At 39.2% G+C, this 14,420-nt stretch overlaps 1 protein-coding gene across 9 annotated transcripts in view; it reads left to right on the top strand.

Annotated features, from left to right (window-relative positions):
• The window catches only part of MCTP1 (multiple C2 and transmembrane domain containing 1), a 280,669-nt gene that overhangs the window by 117,432 nt on the left and 148,817 nt on the right, over window positions 1–14,420 (top strand). For all 9 annotated transcript variants that reach the window (XR_012635495.1, XM_074931517.1, XM_074931516.1 and 6 more), the window contains 3 exons: window positions 6,337–6,479; window positions 9,250–9,329; window positions 9,885–9,993. Coding sequence is in view for 8 of the 9 variants with exons in the window: in XM_074931517.1 (XP_074787618.1) it covers window positions 6,337–6,479; window positions 9,250–9,329; window positions 9,885–9,993 (332 nt within the window). In the remaining variant the exon portion in view is untranslated. The remainder of the gene's footprint in view (window positions 1–6,336; window positions 6,480–9,249; window positions 9,330–9,884; window positions 9,994–14,420) is intronic.

Raw genomic sequence — 14,420 nt, 5'->3', positions numbered from 1 at the left:
GGTAAGTAGTCTCCCTACTTTTCAGAATAAAAGATGGGACAGAGCGGATATATTCTTCTGTTTCTTTTTATGAGGTGCTTCATATTGCAGCTTGGAAGTGTGAAATATGTAAAATTCTGTGAACTGATACAAGTCTTGCTTGACACACTCAGCTGACACATACTTGGGAACTCCCCCCTCCCTGCTTTTTCTTCTACTTTCGTTGTAATGAAGAAAGTAAGTGGAGGGAAGTGAACGTGGATGAAGTGAGAGAGAAGGGGAAAGAGCTGGGTGTCAGTTAAAGAGCTCTTCATGCAGTGAATCCAGAGTAAATATTTGTATGAATAATTAAGCTTCTCAGGAATTATGACATAGAAATTATTGCACATCTCTGCACATCTCTAGTGGTGTGCTTTCTTTTCAAATAATTGTGGATCAAATGAAGCAATTCCAAGATTGAAAGTAAAATGGAGGAATAATATCTACAAAGCTGTGACAGAGCTTTAGTTGTAGTTCTAAGTGTGCAAGAATTAAGACTGCTTTTACCTTATTTTTGCTTCTAGAAATGTGTACTTTGCCCAGTTACTTGCGGTGATGAAACCTTCTGTTCCCCTGTATTTATTGGGTGTTTACTGCTTTTTAGACTGTTCTTATCCCTGCAGTATTCCTCCTATGTCCTGCACAGCAGCAGATCCTATTTAATTACTGTGATTTCCAGTTAATCCTATTTGGAGCTTGTATTTTTTCAAACCACAAGGCCAAAATTGGTCTAAGCATGTTATTTATTGTGTGTGTATGGTGAATCCAAAGGAGACTCATGGTTTATGTTAGGAACTGGACTGGCTGCAGCCCTCGTAACATTATAGCTTAGCCTCGGTACCTCAGGTACAAGAAAAAAAATAGAACATTTTCTGTCTGAGTGGTCCACTTTGCAGCAGTGATAAGTGCCTACAGGGAAGACCTTAATGAATTTGGTTGGTTTGCTTTTTTCCCTAAGATTGAATCTGTAGGGGGAGGAAGAGTTTCTCTCTGATTTGCTCTGTTTTCCTTTCTGAAATCTTTTTCTCAACAGGCTGAAAACCAGACGTTCCCCTGGGGAAAGTTAGTTTTTTAAAGTTTTTTTAAAAAAATGAAACTAGAGTTTGAATTGCAGAGTGATAAGTATCTGAGCTTTGTAAAAGCTCTTATGGCATGGTCACTTGTTTTTCAGAATGGAGTTGCATGTGGCTTTCTATTCTGTTTCAAAAGTTGAGTGAATAGCAGTGGTGGAAAAATGAATGCATTTAACTGTGCTATAGTTAAACAGTTTTAATTAAAGCAGTTAGTTGGTTTGTGTAATAAATGTACTTGGTAACTCACCATTCTTCTAAAATGTAATTTCTTTTTTCTTGTTATATGAAGTACAAAAACTTCTCTATCTGAAGTGACTGCTGAAAGTGCTGCTTTTCGGTATTGTTCATCTGTATTATATTGGCTTTTAATAGCCTGTATTCCCTCTTTCTAGTGTGTGATTTAAAAATTTGCCTTAAGGATTTCAGTGTGGTTACCATATGCTATAGGTAGAACTTCAGCTGAGGTTTTTTTAGACATGCTGATAGTTTGACTTCGTTGACACTGGGTGAGGATGCTGTAGAGGAGGAGGGAAACTTTTGCCTCATCCTCTGTCTCGTTAGCACCAGTTATGGGGGAGCAGTCTCAAGCCCATTCCTGCAGTTCCATTCACCCCTGTGTTCACTGTTGAATTTTGTTCAGTTAGCAGTTTATCACATTCTATTAAATAGGGTTTCATTAAGTAAAAAAGGCTATTCAACAAGTGGCCTAATAATGTTGAAAGGCCTGTTACAAAGCCTCAGGAACCAATTAAGCAAATCTATAGAATTTACCGGAATGCATCTTCTTTTTATCCAGTACATCTTTGATTATTATTCTGGCCAAATTTGCTGTTCTTCCACTCTATTACACAGCTCTGCTTCCTTCCAAAAAAGCAGTTTAGTATTCCTTCGGACATCTTTACTATTTCTCCAGCAAAATATTTTTTAATCTTCTCTCATGTCTGCTTATGAGATCTAATCTATGTCCTGAACTTGGAAAGCAAAATCCATTTTAGGAGATGTCTGCACAGAGGGAGAGAAGCGTCAGACCCGGGTGCTAGGGGGACTAGAGCTGCGCCGGCAGGGCTGCGGGAGCGATGGCTTGGCAGGCTCAGGCTCAGCAGCGCTGCGGTGATGGATAGTTTCTCTCCTGGACTTTGGCAGCATCCTTAGGTGTCTGTTAGGCCGATGTTTCCTAGGAAAAGAGAGGCTGCCACCCTGTGCCAAGAGTCCTTATTGCCTTCGCACAGGCAGTGGTGGTGCTTCAGCAGGAGAGCAGTGTCTCACGCTTTGGTTTTTCTGAGAGAAGGTTTTAAGCTTCTGAGTTGGAGGCTCAGGATGATGTTCTTAACTGCTACGGATAAGACAAACGTTTGTGCAGTTAGGCCTTAGTGTGTCAGGTTCATCTGAATGGTTTGGTAAGCAGGAAACCAATGAAAAGTCTTGAGTCTTGAGTAACGACAATCAGTAACATGTTCTTGTGGGCTCAGTCTCAGGGGTCTTTGGTTTTTTTTTCTGATTTTGTTTAATGAACTTCTAATCACTGTTAACGGTAAGGTCCCAAGTAAAGTGAATTTTTTTTCTCTTTAAAAGAGAAAAAAATACGTGAATTGAATTTTTGATGTTGACTAAAATTCTGTATTGGTATATTATTACATAAAATATTTTAAAATATGCTTGATGTATTATTAATAGCATAATATTATTATGAATGAACAATTACTGAATTAAAAGTATATAATACATGTGAAAATTGTTGTTATATTAAATTTGGGACCTTGTGGCAGAGCACTGCTGGAGGTGGCTTGATGCAGTTCAGCAGAACTGAGAGAGGACCAAGTTTTCGTCTCTGTTCTGCTCCTCCTGAATGATTGCGTAGCTGATAAGATCAGGTTTTGTTTAATCTTGCCTTTCTTTATACATACAGTTTTGAAAAGTTGATGGTTTCTTCAGGGAATGGTCAAGGTCTGTGAAGGTCATGGAGCTTTTGACTGAGTGGACCTAATGAGTTCTCAGCTTTAAAGTGGAGAATGCGTCTCCTTAGTGGTTCTCAGCATTCATAGCACAGAGATGCAAACCCTGAGGTTTTTCAATGTGTTGTAAGTGGAACTAACATCTGAGCCACCCTGCTACTAAATTTGCAAATAAATATGAATTAATATTAAATTATTTGACATCTCGATCCTAAACTATTCATTGCGTATGTATCTCACATCACTGTTTTACATCCATTTCAAATTTCAAAAGAGTTTTTGAGATCTGTGAAGTCTGCACAATAAAAGTTAGTGTTTAAAGACCAGCTATCTGCAGTTCAAGGCAGTCGTGAGGAAAATCAGTGGGAGAATTACGGCTCGCGGGGGAGTTACGTCTTGTATTACTGCTGTTGATTTGTTGGTGTCCATGTTCAAAGCGTTCTTCGGATTTCACAGAATTAATTCAAATCTCTGATCTTTGCCTTACAAAGCATCACCACTGCTTGAATAACTGAGAAACAAGTTAATTGTGCTAGACTAAACATTTTTACACCACTGAAATTCTGCCCCAGTAATTGCAGCAGGGAGTAACTTTAGCCCTGTCGCGTGTGAGAGTCCAGTTTTCCACCGCTGAAGTTTTTTGAAGGAGATATATAATTTTAGTAAGGAGTACTGACATCTTGTGGCTGCATGAAATAGTGCAAAGAGCTCTGGTCATACACGCCTTTCTATTTAGAAGAGCATGCTGTGGTTTTAGCAAAAGCTAACAACTGCATTTCCCAGTGGATGTAAACAGAAGCCTCTAGCATATGCCAATCTCTTGAAATGTGTTAGAAGTTTTTTAAAAAATTAAAATATCTTAGAATTTTGCCGTTGCTCATGAAGATGCAATTATTATTTGTGCTAGAATTATTGTTTATTTTAGGATAGTCTTGAAATAGAGACTAAGGCTCAGAAATAGCTGAGAGAGAAGTAGAAATATCAATCCCATCACATGACAATGGAATCTTACCAACTAGCATCTTAGAAAATTCAAACTAATACCTTTCTTATGAAGTTGTTTTTCTGTTTTAAGACTGAACTCTATTTTTTTGTAATCAAAACATGCGGGAAAAAACAAGTAGTCACAGAATCACAGAATAACAGCTAATGAGGCAAAAAAGACCTGCTTCTGCTAAGGTTTCAAATATGTGTTAACAGGTCACTAGTTTCTTCATAACTAGCACAGCTACTCCAAAACTGGATCTCCTGTGGCTAGAGCAGGGCCTCTGGAACTCAGGTGGCCAGATTTTTCCTTAAACTGGCATCCTCTTCTAGCCACTTTGCTCTGTGCTTTGTCTCTCTGGTTGGAGAAGAGGAAAAGTGTGTACATTCACCTAAGAGAGCTCTTATAGGAACTAATTAATTAAGGATTGTAAAGTGCTTTGATATAGCAAGGTGGTGTATTTGCTGGAGTAGAATGGAACATACGGGATTTATTATAAAAAGTCACTGTCTCCATCCCTGTGGGATGACAGCTGATCTACCACAAACACTTCCTTCCAGGTTACAGTATTTCACCAATTACAACTCCTGAGTTACAGAATCCCAGAATCACCCAGGTTGGAAAGGACCTTGCAGCTCCTCCAGCCCCACCATGACCCTCCCCCTGACCGTTCCCAACTCCCCCAGATCCCTCAGCGCTGGCTCAGCCCGACTCTTCAACCCCTCCAGGGATCCCGGGGACTCCCCCCTGCCCTGGGCAGCCCATTCCAACACCTAAAGTCCTCCTTCAGTCCCTCATGGAGGTGGCTGTTTCCACAAGGACTGTCTCAGGCACAGCTTCTGTGCCTTGCAGCTGGGCCTTGGAGCCTTCCTCAGCGGGACCAGTTCCCAAATCCATTTTTCTGGCCATTCCTGAAGTGCAGGTGCTGGCACAGGGGAGCGGGCAGTGGTGGGGCCGCCACTAGCCCTGCGGATGCTCCTTCCAGTCACACCAGCACCTCGCTCCAGCCTCAGCATTTATCAGGGGCAGCCTCGTGCTGCTCAGCCGCTGGTCGCTGTGGGGGGACTGCTGGAATCACGTGGAAGAGGCACTCGGCCCCTTCTGCCCCCTCCTTCCCCCGCGTTTGCTCTCTTTCCCACACGTCAGCTCTACTCGTCAGACCAGGCGTTGAGGTCAGCTCGTGGCTTGTGTTGTTGCAGTGTGGTACCGGCAGCGTAGCACATCTCGGTGTGAAACCTCGCGGCAGGGGAAAGTGGTTTTATTTTAAACCAGAACAGATTTTGGTCGTTTGCTTTCACACTCTCACACCCGCGTACTCACATCCACAAGCACAGATGTTGTCTGGGTCACGTGCGAGGGGAAGGCCTCCAGCTGACAGGTCCTGCTCACATCACCAGGGCTCCGGCCAGTCGAGGGACCACGTCTGTGCTGGTTTGCATGTGCCATTTCGTACCTTCTGGTTGCTGGCAGGGATTTATCTCTCAGTCTTGTTGCGCCTCTGTGCGCACCGTCAGGTTTTTGCCGGGTGTCCTTTGTCTCCCCACATGGGTGTCTTGGGAAGAGGACACAGTTTTGCTCCTGAACGGCTGCCGATCTCTGTGCCCCCATCACGTGCCGCCCCAAGAGTCCTCCTTCCACCTTCTGACACTCCCCACGGGTGCCACGTTGAGCATTTCTCCTCCGGTTCCCCCCAGCATTGTCTTTTTTGTCACAGTTGATTGTTACTCGGAGGTATCGGGCGGCTGTGCAGTCCCACAGGTAGGTGGTTGCTGCTGGAGGGACGTGAAGGTTGTGGACTGGCTTTAGAGTTGATTTTGCTCATTGTGGGTGTTGTAGGAAGTGAGTCTTTGTGGAAGGGGGAAGCCTGGACACAACAAAGTCAATGAGGAGTTATGGAGACCTTGGAGAGGCATAAGATAATTGTGTTAATACTGTGCAGAAACAATTTTAGGTTTATAATCTAATTTTTGTGATTGCATTAAGATATAAACCTAGTCCTAATAAGGACTTAACTGTGTTAACTCAAAACTGCGCTGCGGTAGCCAGTATTTCATGTAAGACTTTGAGTATGGGTTGCAAACAACAGAAGGTGACACAAGCACCCATTTGATGTTACCACAGTGAATTACCTGAGTCATGACACTGGGGAAAATAATACATTCTGACTATAAAAAATCCTCTCCTCGGATGCCGTTTCCAATTTGACTATCAGTCAGAATTATATTCAGTTCTGTTTAACGTAATTTAGTCTGCATTCCCTTCAAGTATTAAAAGGACATAATTAACAATACGTATGTGTCTTTAACAGGAACCAGTGATCCGTACGTCAAGTTCAAACTTGGAGGAAAAGAAGTATTTAGAAGTAAAACAATACACAAGAACCTCAATCCTGTGTGGGAAGAAAAAGCTTACATTCTTATAGATAACTTAAGAGAACCATTGTATATAAAGGTGAGACACTGTCTTACTGATGTCTGTCAAATTACAACAGAAGAGTTATGGAAAGGGTTTATATTGATTTATTATTGAAAAATTTATTGTGCAGTAGTGCATTAGTAAAGACTGTTTAGAGGTGAATATAAATTAAATTACATCTGTATAATGATGATGTCAGGTTTTTTTTTTTAATGTAAATACAGGCATTTTTGTTTATGTCATGCCATAATTGTTTTATGCTTTTATAGTGTGATCTTAGGAGAAAGACAGGAAAAGTAAACTCTGTTTAATGATGATGGTATCCCTTTTATTTATGGAAATAGCATTGCATAATTCTGATATGCAGCATAATCTATTCCATTAAAAGCAATTGATTGCTGAGGTTAATCTGAAGGTTTATCAAGATGTCTGCCCAATGTTCCTAAATTTTTGGTTTTTTTCTATTTGCACCTGAAATTGTGCGTTTGCTTATATGTTGTCTCTCTTTTTTTTTTTTTTTTTTTTTTTACATTGTGACTCTCCTTAGTGTATCACAGGTGAGGATGATTTTATTATAACAGAGGCATCACTTACTCCAAAATAACAGATAGCTTGAGTTTAAACCAAAGAGAGGCCAGCAATGCCCAGAGTAATTAGCAGCAGTGCCTATAGCACTTCTTAGATATCCATAGCCTGGATCGTTTTTTTATGGACACAGATTGGAAAAGTGCTTTTCTGGCCCCAGTAGTTTACAGTGATCTATATCCAAAATTTTTCCTTAATTGTGTAAAACTAAGTAGATAAAAATTAAGTTCCAAAAATGGCATTGGAAAAACTGTAGTTTAGAGTTCTAATTAGGACATATATAGGTCAAAAATACTTCAAGAAAGTACAGAAACTTAAGTCTTACCTACGTAATGCTTTTAATTGGTCTGAAATGATATAATGCTTCAGATTTGTTCTCGGTCTTAATCTCAAATAAATGACAAGTTTTTAAGCGAAATACCAAATTTTAGGTTTTTTTAGTAGAGGAACGCCACTTAAAGAGCCCTCGAGTATCGATCTGTACTGTTTCATGTATTCTGCTCAGATGAAGGACATCATTATTAGAAAAGCGTAAAGTTAATTATAATTCTCAATTGGCGTTTTCCTTCCCTTATTAAGCTTAGTGACTCGTAAGGAATGAACACATGGCCAGCAGTGTGAAAGAGCGAAGGAGGTTAAAAGGACACTTAGAACATAACTCCTGGTTTGGTTTACTTACGCCAAATACCAACCCTGCAGTAGGGTCACCAGGGAATAGGGGTGTGTATTTTATTTTTTTCTCTAGGAAGAGCGTGTCAAGCGGTATAATGTCTATCCTTTGAACACACTGAGTGAAATATTTCAGTTTTTATAGCTTCTTCAGATATTCTAAGACATGATTGAATTGTACTAAGTCAGCTGAAAATACTCGTTTGGCTTTTCATCTTGGTAATTTGTGGGGGGAGAAAACAATTCTACTTTGCAACACGACCTGAGAAACCATCATTCATTTTATTTCCCCTTTAGAATAAATATTAGAAAGAGAAAATATGAAGGTGCACACTCAGCTGGATCAGTGCCTAGGAGAGACTGGTGCTCAAATACTTGCATTCAACCCTTTCAGTCCCGCAGTAGTGCTGTGGTCTCTGGGCCATGATGGGATTTCTGTTACTGCTGTCTTAACCCAGTCCATGTTAAGGTACTTGTAGAAGATGAACCCTAACTGCCTTCCGGAAAAGAGTTTCTGTAATGCAATACTTGAAGTATTTACATCAGAGTTGGAAGACCTTGGAGCTAGGCCTGTCACATCACAGTTAAATGTTCTCGTTACTCACTGTTCACAAGGCTGACTCTTGTGCAGAGCTGAAGGTATATTCTGGTCCTCAGAAATTCTCATGACAATATTTACCAAGAAAACATAATTTACCAAGCAAGTTGATTCTGATAATTGACATTTTCCCTTCTGGGTTGGGTGGTGTTGGTTTGTTTTCTGGGTTTTTTTTTGTAATTTTGTGACACAACTTTTCATTATTGCCATCCACATTTTCTGTTTATTTTCCCCCCCAAAAGCCACGCCCAGGTTATTTGTTATTCTTCCTTCTGACTTGGGAAGGCACAGTCCATCTCCAGTCATGGATACCATTCCACGTACTGGCCACAGATTCCTGTCTGGATGTCAGTAAATTTGTCCAAACTCTTTCTCTTTTAGGTAGCGAGTTAGCAGGCAGGGTCCTCAGAGTAATAAATCTCACTATTTCCTTACACATATCTGTTAAGTTTTTAGCTTGGAACACAATATTTCTAAACCCTAGAAACTTCTACAACCTTCAAAACCTACAATTTTATCATTCCTAATACTGATGCAAGTGCTGTGATAACGCGCTTTTCACAATCATATCCCACCCTCTCACAAACTTGGTAAAGGTATCAGTTAATGTATACCAAATCAATGATTCTGCTTAACTTCAGTTATTCTTTTGGTCTTCCTTCCTTTGGTGATTATGTTTATAAAAACACTTCTTTTTTTTTTTTTAGAAAGTTGATGTTGTTCACATATGTATGCCCTCATACCCGTACATGATGCAGTCCAATTTTTACATGAGCAGTTTCAAACTTGATTTTGTGGCCGGAAAGTTGCAGGACTGGTAGTCCTGGATTGACACGTGAGAAACACACGGCTTAAATCTGGAAAAGGAATTTCAAGAACTAGTCACAGAGCAAGAAAACATCCCCAAAAAGGTTTCCAATACTGAAAAATGCATTTACCTCTTATACATCTTAGGTCTTTGACTATGACTTTGGACTTCAGGATGACTTCATTGGTTCGGCATTTCTGGATCTCACTTCACTGGAATTAAACAGGTACGGCACAAACAAGCCTACAGAGTAATTCTTTATGGTTATCTGCTGATGTCCTGTTTGTGGAATTGCAAATAGAACTTTGTGCTGGAAAATAATTATATAAACCTACACCACATAGAACTAGCCAAGGAAAAACATTATGTTTGGGATATTACTGTAATATGAACGTTAATATTATATTAACTGATTGTGCAGCATTTTCTGCAGCATCTATGGAGAGGTTAATTTTATAACCACTTCAATACTGGTTTTATATCATTTTCATTCACAGCATTACCACCCACTGTCTTTTTTTTTTCTGTTTTTCAATCCATTAATGTTACAGTTCAGATTTAATTACTTCAGTACATGTAAGGACTTAACACGGAGTAACAGTATTTAGTATTTATTTATGAGTGTTTAGACTGCAATACTTAGAAGTAGAAATAGGGAAAATTTGTGACACATTTTCAAGTAGTTTTGTATGAATGGAGATGCCTTTAATTCTCATGATTCAGAAATGTCATTATCCGAGAGCCTGACATCTAAATAAATGCATATATTTTTGTCTTCTAGGCAAACAGATGTTACCCTGCGTCTGAAGGATCCTCGTTACCCCGACCATGATCTGGGAAGTATATTGTTGTCAGTTCTGTTGGCTCCTAGAGAAGAACAGCGAGAAGTGGTAATTTTAAATATTTTAATACATGTCATCACTCTTGTGATTGTCCTGTGGTTGGATGACTTAAAGTGCAAGAGTAAACCACATATTCTGAGATTAACTTGATTTTTCAGTTCTTCAGATAACACTGAACAGGGTTTCTGGTACAGTAGCACTTACTTATCTGACTTGGATCCTCCCTGAGATGAGGGATCGAGATGGGACATAAATGTTCAGCAGCTTCAGATAAAGTCAGTTGCAGGTGAATGGTTCTGATTAATATGGAAAGATGCCAGTAAACCACTGGTGAAGAATTTTGGACCTAGTGCTGCCATCTCTAGATAAGAAAGTTTGAATTCTATTCCACACTGAAAATAAAGAAACTGGAGGAAAGGTAGTATTTTCTACTTTTTGGCATCTAATTTCAATTTTCATTACTAGGTTTCAGTTACAGAATTGTGTGGTTTTCTAGGTTTATTGTAATTCTTTCATCAATCTTAGTTTTCTGAGCTGCATAGCTGTAAGTGAAAAGAGCTTCTAGTTTTATAGATCCTGTTAGTTGTGACAAATTCTGTCTCTGGTTGGATATATTTATCAGCTTTTTGTCGTTTGACTTTTGACTTGAGCAGCAGTTGTATGACCATGGCAGATGACACCTCACTCAGAGGTTGTAGAATATTGTGGATTCCTTTGGGTTCAGACAGGCCAGGAAAAAAGTATTAATCTGATGAAATTTTCCATGGGTATAGTCAACGATACCTTTTTTGTAAGAGCATAGATGTCTCTATGCTGCAGTGTCACATCATCCTGTTGCACACCTGAGGAATATTGTCAAGTTGTAATACTGTTCCTTTTCCGCTCTTCTCCTAGCTATTATTACATAGCCTCCTAAGTCAGTTACTGGTGTTTGGCATTTCGTGTGACAGAGAGGTAGACTTTTGATATAGGTTTCTCATCTCTTAATTTTCTTCATGATGTCCTGTTAGAACTTAACAAAAATAATGGAAGATGGTAGTAAAGTGGAGGGGGTTTATTTAAACAGGGTGTTTTTCTTTCTTTTACCAGTATGCACAGACAACTCAGAACACTGTCCTGCAACTTTGCACCACAAAAGTGTTTATCGCTTAAATTGAAAAATGTATTTAATTCTTTGTTGTTGTTTGTATTTGGGTAAGACCAGCATCTCTGAGTCAAATGGTAACAGCCCTGTTTGTCCAGGTGGCTTTGGCATTATCCTGCCATAATCCTAGATCATGCAGCACAGAAATACTATATTTTTATGTGGGAAAACATGACATGGACAGCACATTAGTTTCCTTTTTTCACCATGCACATAGGACAGCTAGCCCGCTGCACAGTGTTATCAGCTACTAATCAAAGAGCACTCCAGAAGATCACAGGTGGGAAGGTGAAAATAAGACTCTACAGTGTGACATCTCTTTCATTTGGGTACTTACTCGGTGAATTAGCAACTGAACATCCAAAGGAATGGGAGCGCCACAGACTTGCTGGATAGCAAGGTGTTTTCCTATCCAACTGTCTGGTTGTAGTAGGAGGAAAAATCGGTTTTGTGCTGCTATGAATTTCGTGATTAGCTTTCTATTTAATAAGTAGTTTAGTTCAAGCGACCGATTTTTCTTCCCATTCAAACTGTTACATGGGACTTAATTCTGAAAATGCCCAAGGTTCGGATTAAGATTCTGATTCCTAATCTGAATCTAATAGAAACCAGCCTTCCCAGGATACGGATCTCGGAGCGGATCTGGCAAAGTTGCAGTAAAATCGGAGAATTTGTGTCACAGTGAGGGGTAGACGACCTATGACATTAATACAGAATTGCTGTATATTAATGTGTTAGGAGTTTAATAATTCAAGGCACAATTATCTTTAATCAGTCACCACATGCACTTATTTATATATTTATTAGATTTTATTTACTCTCTAAGGAGTGGCTATATTACAAAATGTATTGCTCCAATTAAACTGTCATCCTTGGTTATTTTTAAAAGGTCGTGTAGTAATGAGGATAATTTTTATTGAGTTTAATATGGTTGAGATCAATAAATTTTCAAATGTTAGAGGATCAAGGCTAATTCGTGTCCACTCTAGAAATGTGGACTGTATAAAGTAGTAATTAAAGCAACTCCTGCATTCCCAATCTGTGTAGCGTGCTGTTCAAATGTTTGTTGCTTCCCTTCTACTTGGATATCTCTATATAGGTACTAATTCAATTAGTATAGTTGAAATATGTAGATAAAAACCTGTGAGCACTTTCAAATATTCTTTAAGGACTGCTGCATAGGAGACATAGAAACACTGTCTCTTCACGTCATTTTTTTTCTAAACCATTACAGATTTATTTAGATCCTGTTGGTTTGATATCCCCACATAGCCTACATTTCAAAAATGTATTTTCTTCTGAATAAGTTTTCATTTGGTCGGGTGCTTGCACATGTTGTCCCATGCAAGTGGTGTAAAAATGGTTAATTTGTCAAGCTGAAGTAGTCAGAAATTAACTGTTAGTACTTAAATTTCACGTTCCCTAATTCCATATATTTAAAATGAGAGTGCTCATTAAGACGACTGGGGAAATAAAAAAAGAAATAGCTTCAACAAAGGAATATTAGCTTTCATCTGTAGCCACAGAAGCAGCCCTGCGTCTGATCCTGTATTTTGGGCAGCTGTGTAGCCAACATCCAAACCCAACCTGGTTGGACAAGACTTGCCGTTTGTGACATGTGGTTCGGTAACTTTTTGAGGTGGATTGGGCTTTCGAAGGACATCCCTTCACTGCCTGAACTGGAGCGACTGGTTTGGGGTGGTTTGGAGGTCATGCGTTGAAGTGCAGATCAAGGGAAAAGCCTTTTGAGGATGCACTTGTGCAGCTGGAGGACAGGTCTTGTAGCAAAGTGTTTTATTGTCATATCAAAATAATGTAGCTGTGTATTAGAGGAAGATGCATCCTGTCACACTGCATAAGAAATACGGGCACTGGTGGAGGATAAGATACTGGTACAAAAGTGGGTGCCTTGTATATGGCCACCTGTCTGTGAGAGAGCTCGTTAAAAACAAGCAGCCCGTTTGACAGAGTAATAGTTGGTTTTGTTTTGGGTGGAACTACCTTTTGTGAAGCCCTGAGGTGTGCAAAGAGATCAGGGAGAGATTTGGTACACGCAGGAGCATTCTCTTCCTTATCTTTCTGAAAGAAATTCTGATGAAATACAGATTTTCTGTGTGCTGACTGATGAGGTGTCCTTTAGAAGGTCCCGTTTCCTAGAGCAGAACAGATTACATCTTTGGATTCAGATATTAACATATACATATGTTTGTATAACTGTATGTAAAATTATATTACAGACTGGGAGAAGGGAGTATTTATCTTTGAGTCCTGGTGGATTGTGAAAAACAGTGCTTAAGTAGTTTACAATTTGTGTTTTGCCAGTAGAATAATATTGGACATGGTTTCAATTAAAGGACTTTCAGTATACTAGTTTCATAAATAAGAACACCCTATTTGATTTTTGGGGTATGTTTTATTGGAAGAAAATGCAGAAGTAGCCTGCATTTATCACTGAATATTAATGTAAGGGCAGATGGACATACCAAAATTTCTAGGAAATCTTGTACATAATTATCTTCGGCTTTTGCAGCCTAGCACTTATTCTAAAGGCAAAAAAATGTGAACTTTTAGAATAGTAGTCTTGTAATATTCAAACTATGTACATGAACAGAGAGTCCTGTTGTTTTGAGTTTTGACAAATGAAGGCAATCTGATCTGTTCGGATTTTTAAGCAGTCATAAATTGTGAGGCAGAACTGATGAATGAATTTTTCTTCCACAACCGTAAAAATAAGAATGTCATTAGTATTCCTGAAAAGTATACTCTATTCCCAGCCTAACACAATTAAGTTGCAGTAGCACTAGTTCCAATAATTCGTTTGCATTTTCTCTGTGCTGTTAATAATATTTGTCCTTTACATTAATGCAGCATTTTTAATTAGTTTGCTTTGAGAGGACGGATAGCTTAGATAATCCATGTAAATTAAGAAGATGTGAAATAAAGGAGTATGGGGAAAGCATGTATATATAAAAACGTTAAAACCTGTGAGCTCGAAAAAATAATTTTCCGCTCTTTTAAAAAATAATGTGTTTATAATGTATTTCCTGTATTTTTCATCAATTTCTCCTTCTAATGACCAGTTTAAAAGAAGTCAGCACTATCAATGACTTGATTTTTTGACTTGGACCTGCTCCAATTAAGCTTGTTTTGTTTCTTTTAATTCCGACAGTATTCTGTTCGTATTTCCCCGTGGATACATGTAGTGCTGTGCATGCCTGTGTGCTGTTTGTAGTTGCATGCATGCCAGTTAAAAATGTGTACGTGATGTCTGCAGGTTCTGTGCTTGGTGGTGCAATCGTGGGTGCCGCAGCGCATGTGAGCTTTTTCTGGC

This window comes from Athene noctua, chromosome Z (assembly GCF_965140245.1).
Source record: "Athene noctua chromosome Z, bAthNoc1.hap1.1, whole genome shotgun sequence".
In the NCBI taxonomy this organism is placed as follows: domain Eukaryota; kingdom Metazoa; phylum Chordata; class Aves; order Strigiformes; family Strigidae; genus Athene; species Athene noctua.
This window is presented reverse-complemented; position numbering and strand designations above follow the sequence as displayed.